The sequence below is a fragment of the Brachyhypopomus gauderio genome, chromosome 10, assembly GCF_052324685.1.
Source record: "Brachyhypopomus gauderio isolate BG-103 chromosome 10, BGAUD_0.2, whole genome shotgun sequence".
Taxonomy (NCBI): domain Eukaryota; kingdom Metazoa; phylum Chordata; class Actinopteri; order Gymnotiformes; family Hypopomidae; genus Brachyhypopomus; species Brachyhypopomus gauderio.
In genome coordinates this window covers 18457931-18472198 of record NC_135220.1, presented here as the reverse complement: position 1 = coordinate 18472198, position 14268 = coordinate 18457931, and the positions used below count along the sequence as shown (strand labels likewise).

The 14268-nt window shown below is 40.1% G+C and overlaps 1 protein-coding gene across 2 annotated transcripts in view; it reads right to left on the bottom strand.

Annotated features, from left to right (window-relative positions):
• Window positions 1-11867, bottom strand: part of rxfp2a (relaxin family peptide receptor 2a) — a 46353-nt gene extending 34486 nt beyond the window's left edge. For both annotated transcript variants that reach the window (XM_077020190.1, XM_077020191.1), the window contains exon 1: window positions 11535-11867. In XM_077020190.1, the coding sequence (XP_076876305.1) occupies window positions 11535-11619 (85 nt within the window). In that variant the 5' untranslated portion in view covers window positions 11620-11867. The remainder of the gene's footprint in view (window positions 1-11534) is intronic.
• Window positions 11868-14268: the final 2401 nt, after the last annotated feature.

The window sequence follows — 14268 nt, the reverse complement described above, 5'->3', positions numbered from 1 at the left end:
AGAGCTGTAGCAGGCTGAGGCGAGGCTGCACACACTGCAGCACATTCAGGAGGCGAGAGCTCTAAGAATGTTTCATTAGCTTTTCTAGTCAGCGTGTGGTTGTCCTCTACCTAGTTGTGAGCTCACACGCATGTTCCGATGCAGCTGCTGCAAAACAAGCTTGCTAAAAGGAAAGGACAGCTAGCGGCCGTCCAGGAGGGACACGTGGTCCATTAGGCTTTGACGGGAAGCAGCAGGCTCACTAGACTCAGACAGCTTTGGAAAGGAATGTATCATCCTCTGGGGGTCTTGGAGGAAGTACCACTGTTCAACATGGTGTACTTTGTTTTATGCTCCATAATTTTCTTAATGATGAACTTAACCTCAGATTGGGTAATCCAAACTATAGCATGTTGCTTCCAAAACTGGTCATTCAAGAATGACTGTGTTCACAGACACCTCTGAGAACACTCCTGAAATGTCCAAAGTGACATCAGGCTCACCAATATTGGAGGTTTAAAGAAAGTTGCAGAGTTATTAAACTTTAATCACACAAATCCTACAAAACCAATGAGGTTAGAGGTACTATGTCTATCCCTCTCCTTGGAACAGTCCATGGGTACTTCCTTCCTGTATTCACCTCACCTTTCATTCATGCTTTTCAGTCATCTTTCTAGTGTTTCCCCCAGAGTGTTTGCTATAGTATATAAAATATAGTATATAAAAATAATTTAAAAATTAACAAAAAACAGTATAAGTAATATACATCTAAGGCTATGATACTGACAGATGCATTTTCAACACAGCAACACACACCTGATCTTTTCATTTCTAAACGTAATTTCAACCTAAGCCTATTCATCAAATATCATGAATACTGAATCTGCTTGTGTTGAATATTCACCTTTGCCAGTGGTGTAGTCCTAAAAAAATAAGTGGGGGGTCGTTGCGGTGTAGCAATTCTAAATTGTTAAGCGATCATGAGTTGTTGAGTGGGGGAGGCGATCGATCGCCAGGAGTTGGCGAATTACTAACGCATCATGTATAAACCTAGCGTTTGACAGTCACAGTCTCAGCAAGAGCAACATCCAGTTAAAATAAGGGGGGTCGCTGTTCCCCCGCTACACACTCCCACTACACCACTGGGGGGGATGCATCCCCCCTGTTCAAATAAGTGGGGGGTCGGCGTCCCCCCCACTACACCCCTGACCTTTGCACAGTTTGAACATTTATCTTTTACAGATGTATTGGGCAAACATTGCTGGAATCTGCACAAGGTGCTCTCTCTTCATTTACATATGCTTTTGCTACATATTACATGCTCATGTGGAAATAAGATGATTAGATTGTTAAGACAAATAAGACATGATTGTTTCGGTGCTCCCACCCTTGCAGGTCGCCTCTGTAATGTGGAGGTGGCTCTGCACATCCTTATTTATGATATTGACTTTTTTTTTGCACATTTCTTCCTGTTTAGATTGGTCGCTTTGCTTTTGATGTGTTGCAACATAACAATCATCGGGTGTTTTTTGCAACTGAGGCACAACACAGAACGCTTGCCGGGTGCTGAATGTTATGATGGCTTCTTCGGTTCTCGCTGCTGCACTTTTGTGTTTGGCTTGGCTTTCATTAAGCTCTTCCATTGAACACTCACATTCTTCCTCCTTTCTTCTTGCATGTACGTCCCCTCTGATGAATGACTACACCGACAATGACTTCTACTTTTACTCGACCACATGACAAAATCTAAATTATGCTCAGGAGTAACTTCAACATTTATACCAGCCTCTGAAGCCCAGGACAAACACTTCATGCACCTGCATAGAAAGGAAGGCTGGAAAGGCCATGCAGGAATGGCTGGCTCACAGGAAGCCAAGATAAACCGACCGGGTTTCTCAGCACACAGTACACATCCCATAATCTGACAGGATGCTCACAGGCAGCTCCATTTTTATAGTACCACTGACCTGCTAAGGCAAGCTTGTTCTTGTCCTTTGGTGACAAGCTTACAATAAGCTTTGCCATGATTGTCACTGCTATAAGTACAGTGTGCCTTGCTTTTTTATTAGTCAGCAGAACTTATGTTTCTTGAGTCTTCTGCAGTGAGGACACTACACTGGTGTCGGAAGTTGGACGGTGTTGTGCTGGAAGCAATTGAGCAGAGTGTCAAAGGACTCAAGAGTGGATGGCAAAAAGCCACAGATGGCAAAGAAGATGATGGAAAATAACGCAGAGCATGACGGGTCGAGCCGGCTAAGAGCAAAGCCGTTAGCTGGGAAGATGGTGTTGTAGAACCAGGGAGGTCCCCACAGGAAGACCACATCCACCTACCACACAACAATGGCGAGAGTCACTTGGAGACATACTCTGTACAGCACTAAGTTGGGTGGAGGCTGTCATGATGCACTTGAGTGATTGAATATAGCTCTTCAACAGTGTATCAGGCAGTTGGTGTCTGCCATCTAAATGACCAGGCTAACACAACTGAGAACATGCTATAAACATGAAGCAACAGAAGCTATGTACAAGGGGTGTAAATACAGAACCTAATGAGGACTAAACAAGGCATAGGTGAAACTCATTAGGGGAACGAACAAAACCTAAACAAGGCAAAGAAAACCTAGAAGTGAATAAAACGAGACAGGTAACCAGGGAAAGAGACACAAGGGAGGGGTCAACCATGACAGCTATATATGTGTAATTTAATATTTCATATCATATATATAACAATTTCTATGCGAAAGCAGCAAAGCTTATTTTGAAGACATGGTTTCAACAGACTCAACATACTGAATTGTACAGAGCATTCAGTGCTGTTGTATTTCTGTAACAAAGTTTGCAATCATACGAAGCACCAAAGGAGAAAGAGTAGGTTCAAAGCTGTGCTTATATTGGCAACTGTAACATCAACCATAGCATGCTTGAGATTACCCCTTAGAGGTAATTATGAGGATTTCACAAGTGTTTTCAGAGAACTTAGTGATCTGGTGGCAATGTTTGATTGTTTGATTGATGTGGTGCATATTCATGATACCACTGGTGTATTCATAGCCAGACATCTCCTGGCAACCATGAGCAAATAAGGCCTTAAAGTGAAAAATATCAGAGGGCAAGATTACAATGGCTGTACTGCTATGTCAGGTGTGTAGAAGGGAGTCTAGGCTCTCATAAGGGAGAAGGTAGACTTTGTGCATTGTTTTGCACATTATTTGAACCTTTATGCTTTTGACAGGTGCTGTAAGAACACAGCCACCCATCGCTTTTTTGATGTTGTAGAACAGCTGTATGCTTTCATGGAGAGGTCCAATGAACATCTACTTTTTGCAGAAGTACAGAAAGAGCCAGGAGTCCCCTCCCACTTAGTGACCCATGGTGTTCAAGCAGGACCGGCTATACAGTAATCTTTAAGTCTCCTCTGAAGTAGACATAAAAGGATATCCAGACAGTGGAGAAATATGATAACAATACAGCTGGCATAGCTTTGGCACTGAGCAAAGTCACTGATTCTGAGTTCTGCTTCTGGTGGCTTCAAGCCAAGTCATCTCGTGTCACTGGTGCCCTGTCAAAGTACCCAGAGAGTGAGGAGATGGATGTTTGCACATCCACCACACTGTTTGATGAGTGCAGAGCTAAGTTGGTGGTGATGTGATCTGATGAATGAGAATGGAATAAGGGTGGAAGGAGAGCAAACGGACAGTCTCAACAATATGTGTGGAATTTCAATGAGAGACAGAAAAGACACGTTTAATGGGGAAAGTGTACACCTGCTGACCTACACTGTCAGTTCGTCAAAGTCTTCTTCTGACAGTCTGACATTCTTCTGCAGCTTTAACAAGAAAGAGGTAAATGCAACAGAAGTTCCAACATTACACAGTCTGATGATTCATTGATTGCAAAGGGAGGATAACCGTCCCAAAACACTTGTTCTTAGTTGTCAGGTTGAGAAGAACCTACTGATAGCATCCACTGATCATAACTCTACCCCTAACCTTCTACAGAAATGAAAGGAGCTTTGAAGGCATGAAACTCATTGAGAACTGACTAAAACCCACAATGACCTAGTACAAAATGTCTGACCTGATGGTCATTGCTGTTGAGGCTAAGAGGTTAAAGAATTTGAACTCACAGCCAATGAGGGAGACAGGCACTAGGTTCAGGTTAGGACTAGGGTTAAGGTTAGCCAGATGGTTACTTGGTACAAGTCCATTTTCTATCCAGTGTGTACTGTTATGTATATGCATCTATAAGTATATATGTTCATATAGTAATTCATTACTAAGTCCTTACATCCTTAGGTTAGTCTGTTTGTGCTCCCTTAACAAAAGGGCTATTCTAAATTCTAAATGGTGTTTACATTCTCTGGAAATTCTGGCATCTTATACCATTATATTTAATATTCATGTACGGACGTTGTGTTCCTAGAGCAAACACACAATTACACAATGTCCAGCACATTCTTACACACCTACCTTGCGGTATCTGAAGTAACTGCTCTTTAAAGGGACAATATCTTGTGTATTGTTCAAATTGTCTATATATGTTGCTGTAATATCGTTAAAATTGATTATTTTGTACAAGTACAAGCTTGTGTTGTGAAGACCTGCTATCGTGACAGCCCTGTAAATAATAATGAAAATGAAATGGACAGATGCTCTTTGCCAGCGAGTCGTACATGTTTATCAGTATGAATGTACATGTGCCCCTTGGGAAATCAAGCCATGAGCTAGAACCCTTGGTTTACTTGCTGTACTTGAGCTGCTATAGCCTAGGACAGGATTTTAACCAATATAAGAAAGCCGTATAACACATCCTTGTGTGTGAGGTGATTTCACTAGCTTCTCTAGGTGTGTTTACACTGCCAGTGCTTATCCAGTGCTTATCTGTTACAAAAATAGTCCTAATAAAAACTAAAGACAAAAAAGTTATGTTCCTTTTTCTTATGTCAAACTCCTTTGCTATCTTATCTCAGTAAAACTCTGGCTTCTTTTTGTCTAATATTGTTTGTACTTAGGAGAAACATTTGTGACAGCTGAAAAAAATGTAAGTGAAATTCCAAACCCTCAGATTTAATCTTTAAGCATTAAAATTTACCTTCCAGCTTGACATGACGTAATTTAATCATTAACCTAATTCATAAAATAACATTGATTTTTACATTCACGGGGTGAGAATGATAAAAAATTTAAGAGGCTGTTGTTGATTAGGCTGTGGTAATATGCTACTGAAGATAAAATCACTCAGATACATGTATATTGGTAAAGGAAGCCTCTCATCAGCTTCCTCTCATTTTTTAATCTAGTTACTTGTGGCTGTCTCATGTGATTCTCAAAGATAACTACGGCTTTGCAGTTAGAGCACATATGCTACAAAAAAGCCCACCACTGAACTGCTTAAGTTAAAACATTCTTTTATACATTTACTTTGCAGTTTTGATACAAAAGCATATAAAATTCTTCTCCACTGCAGCTCTGTCTCACTACAAAAATACATTTTTCTGCAATTTTGGGTACGCTCCACAATATCTGTACGCGCATGTCCCAATGCGCGCTTCTTTTCCGTTTGGGTTTCCGTGTGTTGACCCGGGATGCCGTTCCCGGTCAGCCCTGGGCTGAGAGGCCATGTTTCGTGTCACTTGTCCCGGAAGCTGTTGAGAACAGCTGTGGCTAACCTGCTCAGTGCTCACTCGTGTTTTCGGTTGTTATGCTGATATTTTGTGTTTGCTAGTATTTCGATTGAGTTTGGATTGGCCTTTCTTTGTGCCTCTACTAAAGTAAATAGTGTACATAGTATGTCATATATAGATTTATACACTTGTCTACTTCATGTTTGTCAACTTCATGTCATCGTGTTAATACAACAAATCATCTTCATGTTTGGATGCTATTGTTATTTGTCCACCATTACAGTTCCACACTCTTTAGTGATCAAACTTGGTTAAAAGTGAAACTGCAGAAAAATGTTTCGTATTATGCTGCATTATCATATTAAATCCGCACTCATTTAACATAGTACAGTAATATTTCAAGGAAGCACCCAGATGAGCTAACCTACCTCTCTTCTCTGCATCTTTTCCAACTTCATGAATAGTGGCTAGCCCGTAGCATGTCATCCAATGTGTCTGGTATCATTCACTGCTTGCTCGCTAACGTCAGCTACAATGTAATGTGGCTAGTTTGACTAGTTACACATGCTTTAAAAATAGGATTGCACAACACAGGTAATTACATGGTCATAGTGTAACATTTCAAAGGGGCAGGCGTGACGCAAACGCAAGTTTTTAAATAATTTATTAAAGAAAACAAGAGATGGACTAAACAGACGAAAACTACAACACACATGGGAATATACATAACAGAACATGCAAATGACAAGACAGAGCCACTAAAAGACAGAACTAATCCTGATTAACTACGAAGACACACACATAACATAAGACAACTAGAACCCACGGAGGACTAAACGAACATAATGGTTACAAACGCTCAGGAATACAAATACGGGAACAGCTACAAAACCAAACAGAATGCATTGAGCGGTTGACGGTGTACATAACATGAAATACAAAACTGAAAGACTTAACTAAGCACAGATGCATAAACCGGCAGACAAAACAAAGACACAGATGGGAAAACTACCAAACACAGGGAGACAGAACAGGGAAACTAGGAACAGACACAGAGCACAACTAGAATGCTAACAGAAAGAGGAAACGAGACAGGGTAGGTGAAGCGGAGCTAGAACAAGGAGTACTTACAAACACACACTCACACACAACGACCAACGACGGTAGACTGGGCAGGGGAGACTAAGTACACAGAATCCAGGAAAGCAAAACGAGACACAGGTGGAAACATTGACGAGGGGGCGTGGCAGACAGGAGGAAACCAAGGGGAAGGGGAAACTAGGTGGGACCAGGGAGGAGGGCGGAGCTGGACATGACACAGTTTGATTATGGCCTACTGTGAAGGAGCAGATTGATTTCTCACTTGTTAAACAATGTTAATTAGCAATCATTTTTCAGCAAAGAACACATCAAAGAAAAGAGTTAAGAGACTCACTGTAATCCGCTGTGTTTAAAACAATATTTTAAAATAAAGTTGAATGGTTTAGAGCTACACAATACAGAAAACTGAAACATCAGAGCCTAAGAGGTGACATTGTGTCCTTTTTAAAGCTGTAATCATAAAATCTTGACCATGCATAAAAAATTGTACTTCACTGTCCTGACATTTACAAAAGAACTGTTGAAAGAAAGGTCAGCCTGAGGAATAGTCCTTTAGCCATTACATCATTACAGAGGTCCATTACAGGACCTTACAGGTTCTTTGACCTTTGTCACATACACTCATTCTGAAACACACACACACACACACACACACACACACACACACACACACACACACACACACACACACACACACATACCTATATGTATCCGATTTGGGACTACATAAATGCTATAATGGGGTTTGCGCATACTGGATATCTTTGTATTGTTATGCTAGTGTGAACATCATTGCTGCAGTGTCAGGATTCTTTACTGACTACATACCTCTGACTTGTGGTATAGTATTCAATGGAGTTCTTTTGTTCTGTCCAATAATTGTTGAACCTTATACTCCACTTTGCTTTAATACTTTTACACTGTTTTTGTGTTTTACAATTATTAGATCCTGCTCAGTATGGGTATCAAATCAAATGTGGCCTAATTAGGTGTGCTTTAATTAGGCCAAATCTCTTTCCCTTCCAATGCTAATGATTTTACAGACACACCTTTCATGAGAAACAGTGAGACACAGGTGCCTACGAAGAGAGAGTCCAGACGTATGCCTCAAACAGTTCTGTACAAAGTTTTAGAAAATAACATAACATAATGTGTCAAAAAAACAAATGTTTACGAATAAGTGGTAACTTCTTCTGGTAAGTGATACTGATGAACAGTAAGAACATATCAAACACAGCAGTAATAAAATTTGAATGCATAGTGAATATGCTATTATGGCTGTGGTTATGCGAGATTACACCTTCGGATGAGCATCAGAGCACACAATGCATCTGGAAATATAGTTCTGAGTAAAGTGTTTGCTTAGAAATGGTATAGTATGATCAAATAAACAAATTAGCATCTGGATGCCTGCAGTACAAACATCTAGATGCCAGGTGTTGATTTCAACTGGCACAAGATCAGCATTGGGGATTAGTGGTGACATACTGATAGCAGGGACTCAAATAGGAGTGAAAAAGAAAAACAAAACCTTTATAGGGATTCAAAAGCAGTGTACTGATACACACTTGGTAGGACAGATGCTCATTTGATAAGCAATTTCAGTCAACATCCAACAATTGTCAGATTTCACAGACATCATCACAGAACAACAGGTGCACAATCACTGCAAGCACATTACAGTGTTTGTGCCTCAATTGTGGGACCCATTATTACCACAGTCTCTAGATCAAGTGTGCAAACGGCTGAGGAAATACTAGCATCTGTTATGAAGGAATGGTTGTAACATATTTAGTCTTCTGAAGTGCTGTCAAACTCTCATTCCAGTCTCACTTGTTTTCTTTTCCTCTCATATAGATCAGCTGAGGAATATGTAAATGCTTGTAAAAGAACATAACAAATACTTTCAGTTCAAACAGAGGGGTTTGAAATAATCTAAAAATATATTTTTATAAATCGTATTATAACGTGTTTTTCTTAACACACTTCTGCCTATGAGTACTTTGATGCAGGATGTTGTAAAATGATCAGTTGTTTATAATGATAATAATGTTCATAATAATAACAACAATAATAGCCACAATTGGCAATAAAGGGGTCCAAACACCACTCGGTACACATTTGCACTTCTGCTTCTGAACTGATCACATATTGATGCTACAAACATTGACTCAAAGCAAATATAGCAGCAATCCAGACCATGCATAACATTCAAATTGGGTTTTAGCTATTTGATTACTTAAATGGATACTCATGGACTGATATGTGGCAGCCGCAATAAAATCAACATATCTGATAAGGAAACTTATCATTTTGTATAGGCCCATATTTCAAATTATTGACAAAAATATTATTGCTCTAATTTTAACACAATGGGATTGACCGGATTTCAAATACTTTATTGCACGTTATAGTTCAAACACTCACTGAACTCATTCCAGGACTTTTTAAGTCCCAGAATAGAACAATTCCTTGTTCATATTACATATTTTGTTCTTCATTGCTCATTTTGTTTGTTGTGCCATCCTGCGTCAGCCAGTGTCCTAGTTCCTCTCAAGGTTTCTTTCTCATGCTCTTAAGGAGTTTTTCCTTTGTTGCCTTTGGCTTGCTCACTGGGGGCCTTTACACACGTGATGTCTGTAAAGCTGATTTGTGACAATGGCTGTAAAACATGCTGCATAAATAACTGTGACTATCTTCGGCTAAACTATGTTGTCCCCAGTTGGACAAAAAATAGACAGCAGCCTTCTTCAAAGTCCATGCTTCAAATTGCATTAGAATTACTCAAAGAACTCCTGACTAACAGCTGCATAGACTTAATATGCACATTGTGGAACTCATGGAGATGCAGACGCCATATTGTTAATAAAAATCAACATGCTTTGATGATTCCTGAGTTTCAGTCTTATGAAAGAAGAGAAAAGAAAAAAATATATATGTATATGTATATGTGTGTGTGTGCGTGTGTGTGTGTGTGTGTGTGTGTGTGTGTGTGTGTGTGTGTGTGTGTGTGTGTGTGTGTGTGTGTGTGTATTCACACACACATATATAATATACACACACACACACATAGATAGATAGATAGATAGATAGATAGATAGATAGATAGATAGATAGATAGATAGATAGATAGATAGATAGATAGATAGATAATTTATATTCGCAAAGTTGTTAGATTTCTTGTCCTGCATAAGACGAAACATGTTTTGAATAGATTTTTAGATTCTGCTGGTTATTTAAGAACCAATATTGAGACACCCAGGCAAAAATGCTTTTTCAAACAATAGCAAAAAGAAAGGTAATTTTCCTGTAAACCTTTTTCAGGACAAAGTTGCATGATTTGAGTCCAGTTAAATGTTGAATTGATTAATAGTTATTGTTAAGTGCATTAAATGCCCAATGAAACCTAACAGCAATCCTGCTTTTTCAGTTATTGACTTTTCCTTGTGCTCAGAAGTGGTGTGCAGTGGTTATTGAGAGACAATTATTTGTAAGATATTGACAATACTGCATGAAATTTGGTAAGCTACCTCCAACTTAATAGTGCAATAATTCTTTAAAATTCCATTAAATTTTTTATCAGTTCAAGAGTTAGAGCTGTCTATGTAAATAAAGGTCCACCCCTGGACAGATGGTTGACATGAGACAGCCATCAATGTTCGCACATGTCAATATGTTTTGGATGGCATTTAAAGTTCCTACTCCTGAGAAAATTTGACAATTTCCTGCCAATCGGACAAAGATTGAATGGTTGTGCTAATTAGCAAAAACTCCATCATGACAGAAATGAAGAGGAGCAGAATTCACCAGAAGACAATGGTTAAGGAAAAGGAAGAATTTAGAATGTACGACTTACACTTTAGTAAATGTTCACCAGAACTTTTAACGCTGTACTGTAGCACCCCCTACAGGCCGATCAGGGTTATCTCGCTTGTCTGAGTAGTGGGAGGGACTACTACCTAGTGACCAAATTTCATTCTCTCAGGCCTTACGACTTGGTCAGCATGATGCTTATTAACAGAAGGAAATTATAATTTCAAGAAGAGTCTAGCACTACGTGCTTGTATCTTTAATAATATGAAGAAAATCGGAGCGAATTCAAACACTACGTGTTTGGACCCTTAATAACAGGAAGCAAAACACGGGCAATTTCAAGACGGGTCTTAACCAAGCAATTACAACAAGGGTCCCCCACTACGTGCTTGGACCCTAATTGTGCGCGGCTTAACTCCTAGCAGTTGGCAAAATGTGAATACCTATCAACAAAGCAGCCAAATCCCAACGCAATTTGCTCTCTTTAATAAATATTTGACTATTCGATCAAAGGCTGGCCAGCAACATTAAGATGCACACACCACTTCACAACAGAGTGTTTTCTCTCTTTTTTGATAAGACGTGTTTGATGTTCCTGAATAAACGTTGCAACATATTTTACACAAGAACAGAATGTCCTGTGCGTTGCATACTGGGTCAAATGTCAAATTTGTCAAAATGTGAAACGAAACATGAAATATCGTGCATATATGACTTATATTTCCAAAGTAGATCTATTATGCTGTCCCGATAGTTATACCCGAAACAAGTACATGAACTAATAATATTGTAGAAATGTGGAAATCTTACATATACGATGAATTCGTTGTTCTTGATTAATTAGTAAGTGAAGAACTAACTTGCATGTAAGAACAGCATATACAGTACAGTCTGTGAACACCGAACGTAGCATCAAGTCCGATTAATCTTTGTTATGAAAAGAACGAACAATTTCTCCACCCAGTTTAAACAGTCCTAAAACAGTATGTAAGTAGACGTGATGGACACATGTATCTACCTTTCGTTGCCATTGTGCTGAGCTGAACCAGAAGACCAAGAACGAATAAGTCCAGCAAAGTCAGCAGTGGTTTGACAGATCTCATTGTCGAGCTTCGTCTTCACGGTCTCGTATGACTCTCAGTTGTGTTCAAAATGCGAACATCACCAACCAAAAAGGAATATCCCAATCGGACTACTCCCAGGGTAACGCGAATTTGGCTAGTCAGGAAAGTAGAATAATTTACATCCAAACGGACTGGGTTGATTCAGCTTGTCACCTGTTTTAAGGTGCGGGGAGGTCCAGAAATGTATCACTTCAGTCCGTTTGTACTGCGTTACTAGTCGCGCGGCACCTGACTGAACGAGTTTCCTCACTGACTAGTCCCATAAAGTTGAGGAATTACAGGGCACTCCGCAAATACACGAGTTTTTTTTTTTATCTTAGGTTCAATACTCAGCCACACTCATGTGAAAGGATTATGAGGCAGACGTGCCGAATATAATCTTTTTAGTACTTTTAGCTAGCTGTATACAGTAGTTGTAATCTTGAATTTCACGTGTTGTCACATTCTCACAGTGTAAACTGTGTTGAGGTGCTTTGCCATTTATGGTGATCGATTATCTATGTACCATTCGTTACTATTCTGCTCAATGGGCACTATGGGCAGTTCTATTTTTTGTTAATACACTCATATGTCCTTCTGGCGATTTTTAAATGTGTTCACGTAGTTCTTGCTTCAGAATAATAGAGGAAACTATTGATACGGATGACCTAATGTGGCAAATTCTCTCATTTATTTATTCTGTTTCAGCCTCGTGGTAGTTTATTTTTCCAACGCACTAGGCTGCTCTGTTTGTGTGAGACGCAGCACAAACATACTTCAAATACAATACCCACATCAAGGATCAGCTAAGGAGCTATCAATCTTTGTCCTTGAACTAGCAATGCAGCAACCTTATACATGCAACTGAGCAGTTTGTTTTTCAATTACTGTTGAAACGACCTAAAAACGTTGCAGACTGCACTGTACAGGCAGGTAATTGTCATCTTTTTTATGCCTGACAGAATTCACAAAATTCTGAAAAACATTTAACTAGTCCAGTATAGGTAAAGAACCTTGGGTCCATGTGTATGTTTTCTTAAATGAGCCATCCCCTTAAATCTAAGAGATATTAAGCCAAAACATTTACGGTCATATAAAGAGTGTATCTATAAACATTTTTGCTATTAAGTCATTACAATAGTAGGTTTTACTGCCAGGAGTAATGAGCTCATTATCATTTATACAAACCTCTCTCACACACATAAAGATGTGTACAGATGTTTCTGTTTCACACTGAATGATTGTACCAAGAACCACTACTCACTTGCCATCACCCTTTAACACCCAACCCAACAATTCATCTTAAAAGTTTCCTTTAAGGCAGATTTTAGGTTTTAGGTGTCACAGTATTAAACACTATGCCCAAATGAATATAAACCAATACTCTCTTAAACAGACCATTTTGGTTACAGTCAGGACAGATTTGCATATAAGTGTAAAAACACTCTAATGTGGATAAACACGTTGATGCAACCATTGACTGCATTATTAGAAGCACCCACAGCAGTGCAGTGTGTAAGAAAAACAACACAAAACAAATTGCTGTCTACCCTCTCTCATCCCCTCTCTCATCCTTCTCTCATCCCCTCTCTCATCCTCTCTCTCATCCCCCTCTCTCATCCTTTTCTCATCACTCTCTCATCCCTCTCTCATCCTTCTCTCATCCTTCTCTCATCCCCTCTCTCATCCTCTCTCTCATCCCCCTCTCTCATCCTTTTCTCATCACTCTCTCATCCCCCTTCTCTCATCTCTCTCTCATCCCCCTCTCTTATCCTTCTCTCATCCCCCTCTCTCATCCTTCTCTCATCCTTCTTTCATCCCCTTCTCTCATTCTTCTCTCATTCTTCTCTCATTCCTCTCTCATCCTTCTCTCATCCCCTCTCTCATCCTTCTCTCATCCCCTCTCTCATCCTCTCTCTCATCCCCCTCTCTCATCCTTTTCTCATCACTCTCTCATCCCCCTTCTCTCATCCTTCTCTCATCTCTCTCTCATCCCCCTCTCTCATCCTTCTCTCATCCCCCTCTCTCATCCTTCTCTCATCCTTCTTTCATCCCCTTCTCTCATTCTTCTCTCATTCTTCTCTCATTCCTCTCTCATCCTTCTCTCATCCCCTTCTCTCATCCTTCTCTCATCCCTCTCTCATCCCCCTCTCTCACCCCTCTCTCACCCCTCTCTCATCCCCCTCTCATCCTTCTCTCATCCCCCTCTCTCATCCTTTACTCATCCCCCTCTCTCATCCTTCTCTCATCCCCCTCTCATCCTTCACTCATCCCCCTCTCTCATCCTTCTCTCATCCCTCTCTCATCCCCCTCTCATCCTTCTCTCATCCCCCTCTCTCATCCTTCTCTCATCCCCCTCTCTCATCCTTCTCTCACCATTCTCTTATCCCTCTCTCATCCCCCTCTCTCATACTTCTCTCATCTCTCTCTCATCCCCCTCTCTCATCCACTCTCTTGCACTCACTACCATGACTCTGTCACTGCCACCACTAGGTTTGAGATATTCTGCAGTGTAATAGTACCAGTGCCCCATGTCTCTGAGGTCAGGTGACTTCTGATCTATGGAGAGGCAGCAGATTGAGCATGTACACAGAACATATAAAACAGGTGTACTTAATAGCATTGCCTGTAAACAGAGGTTTAATATGA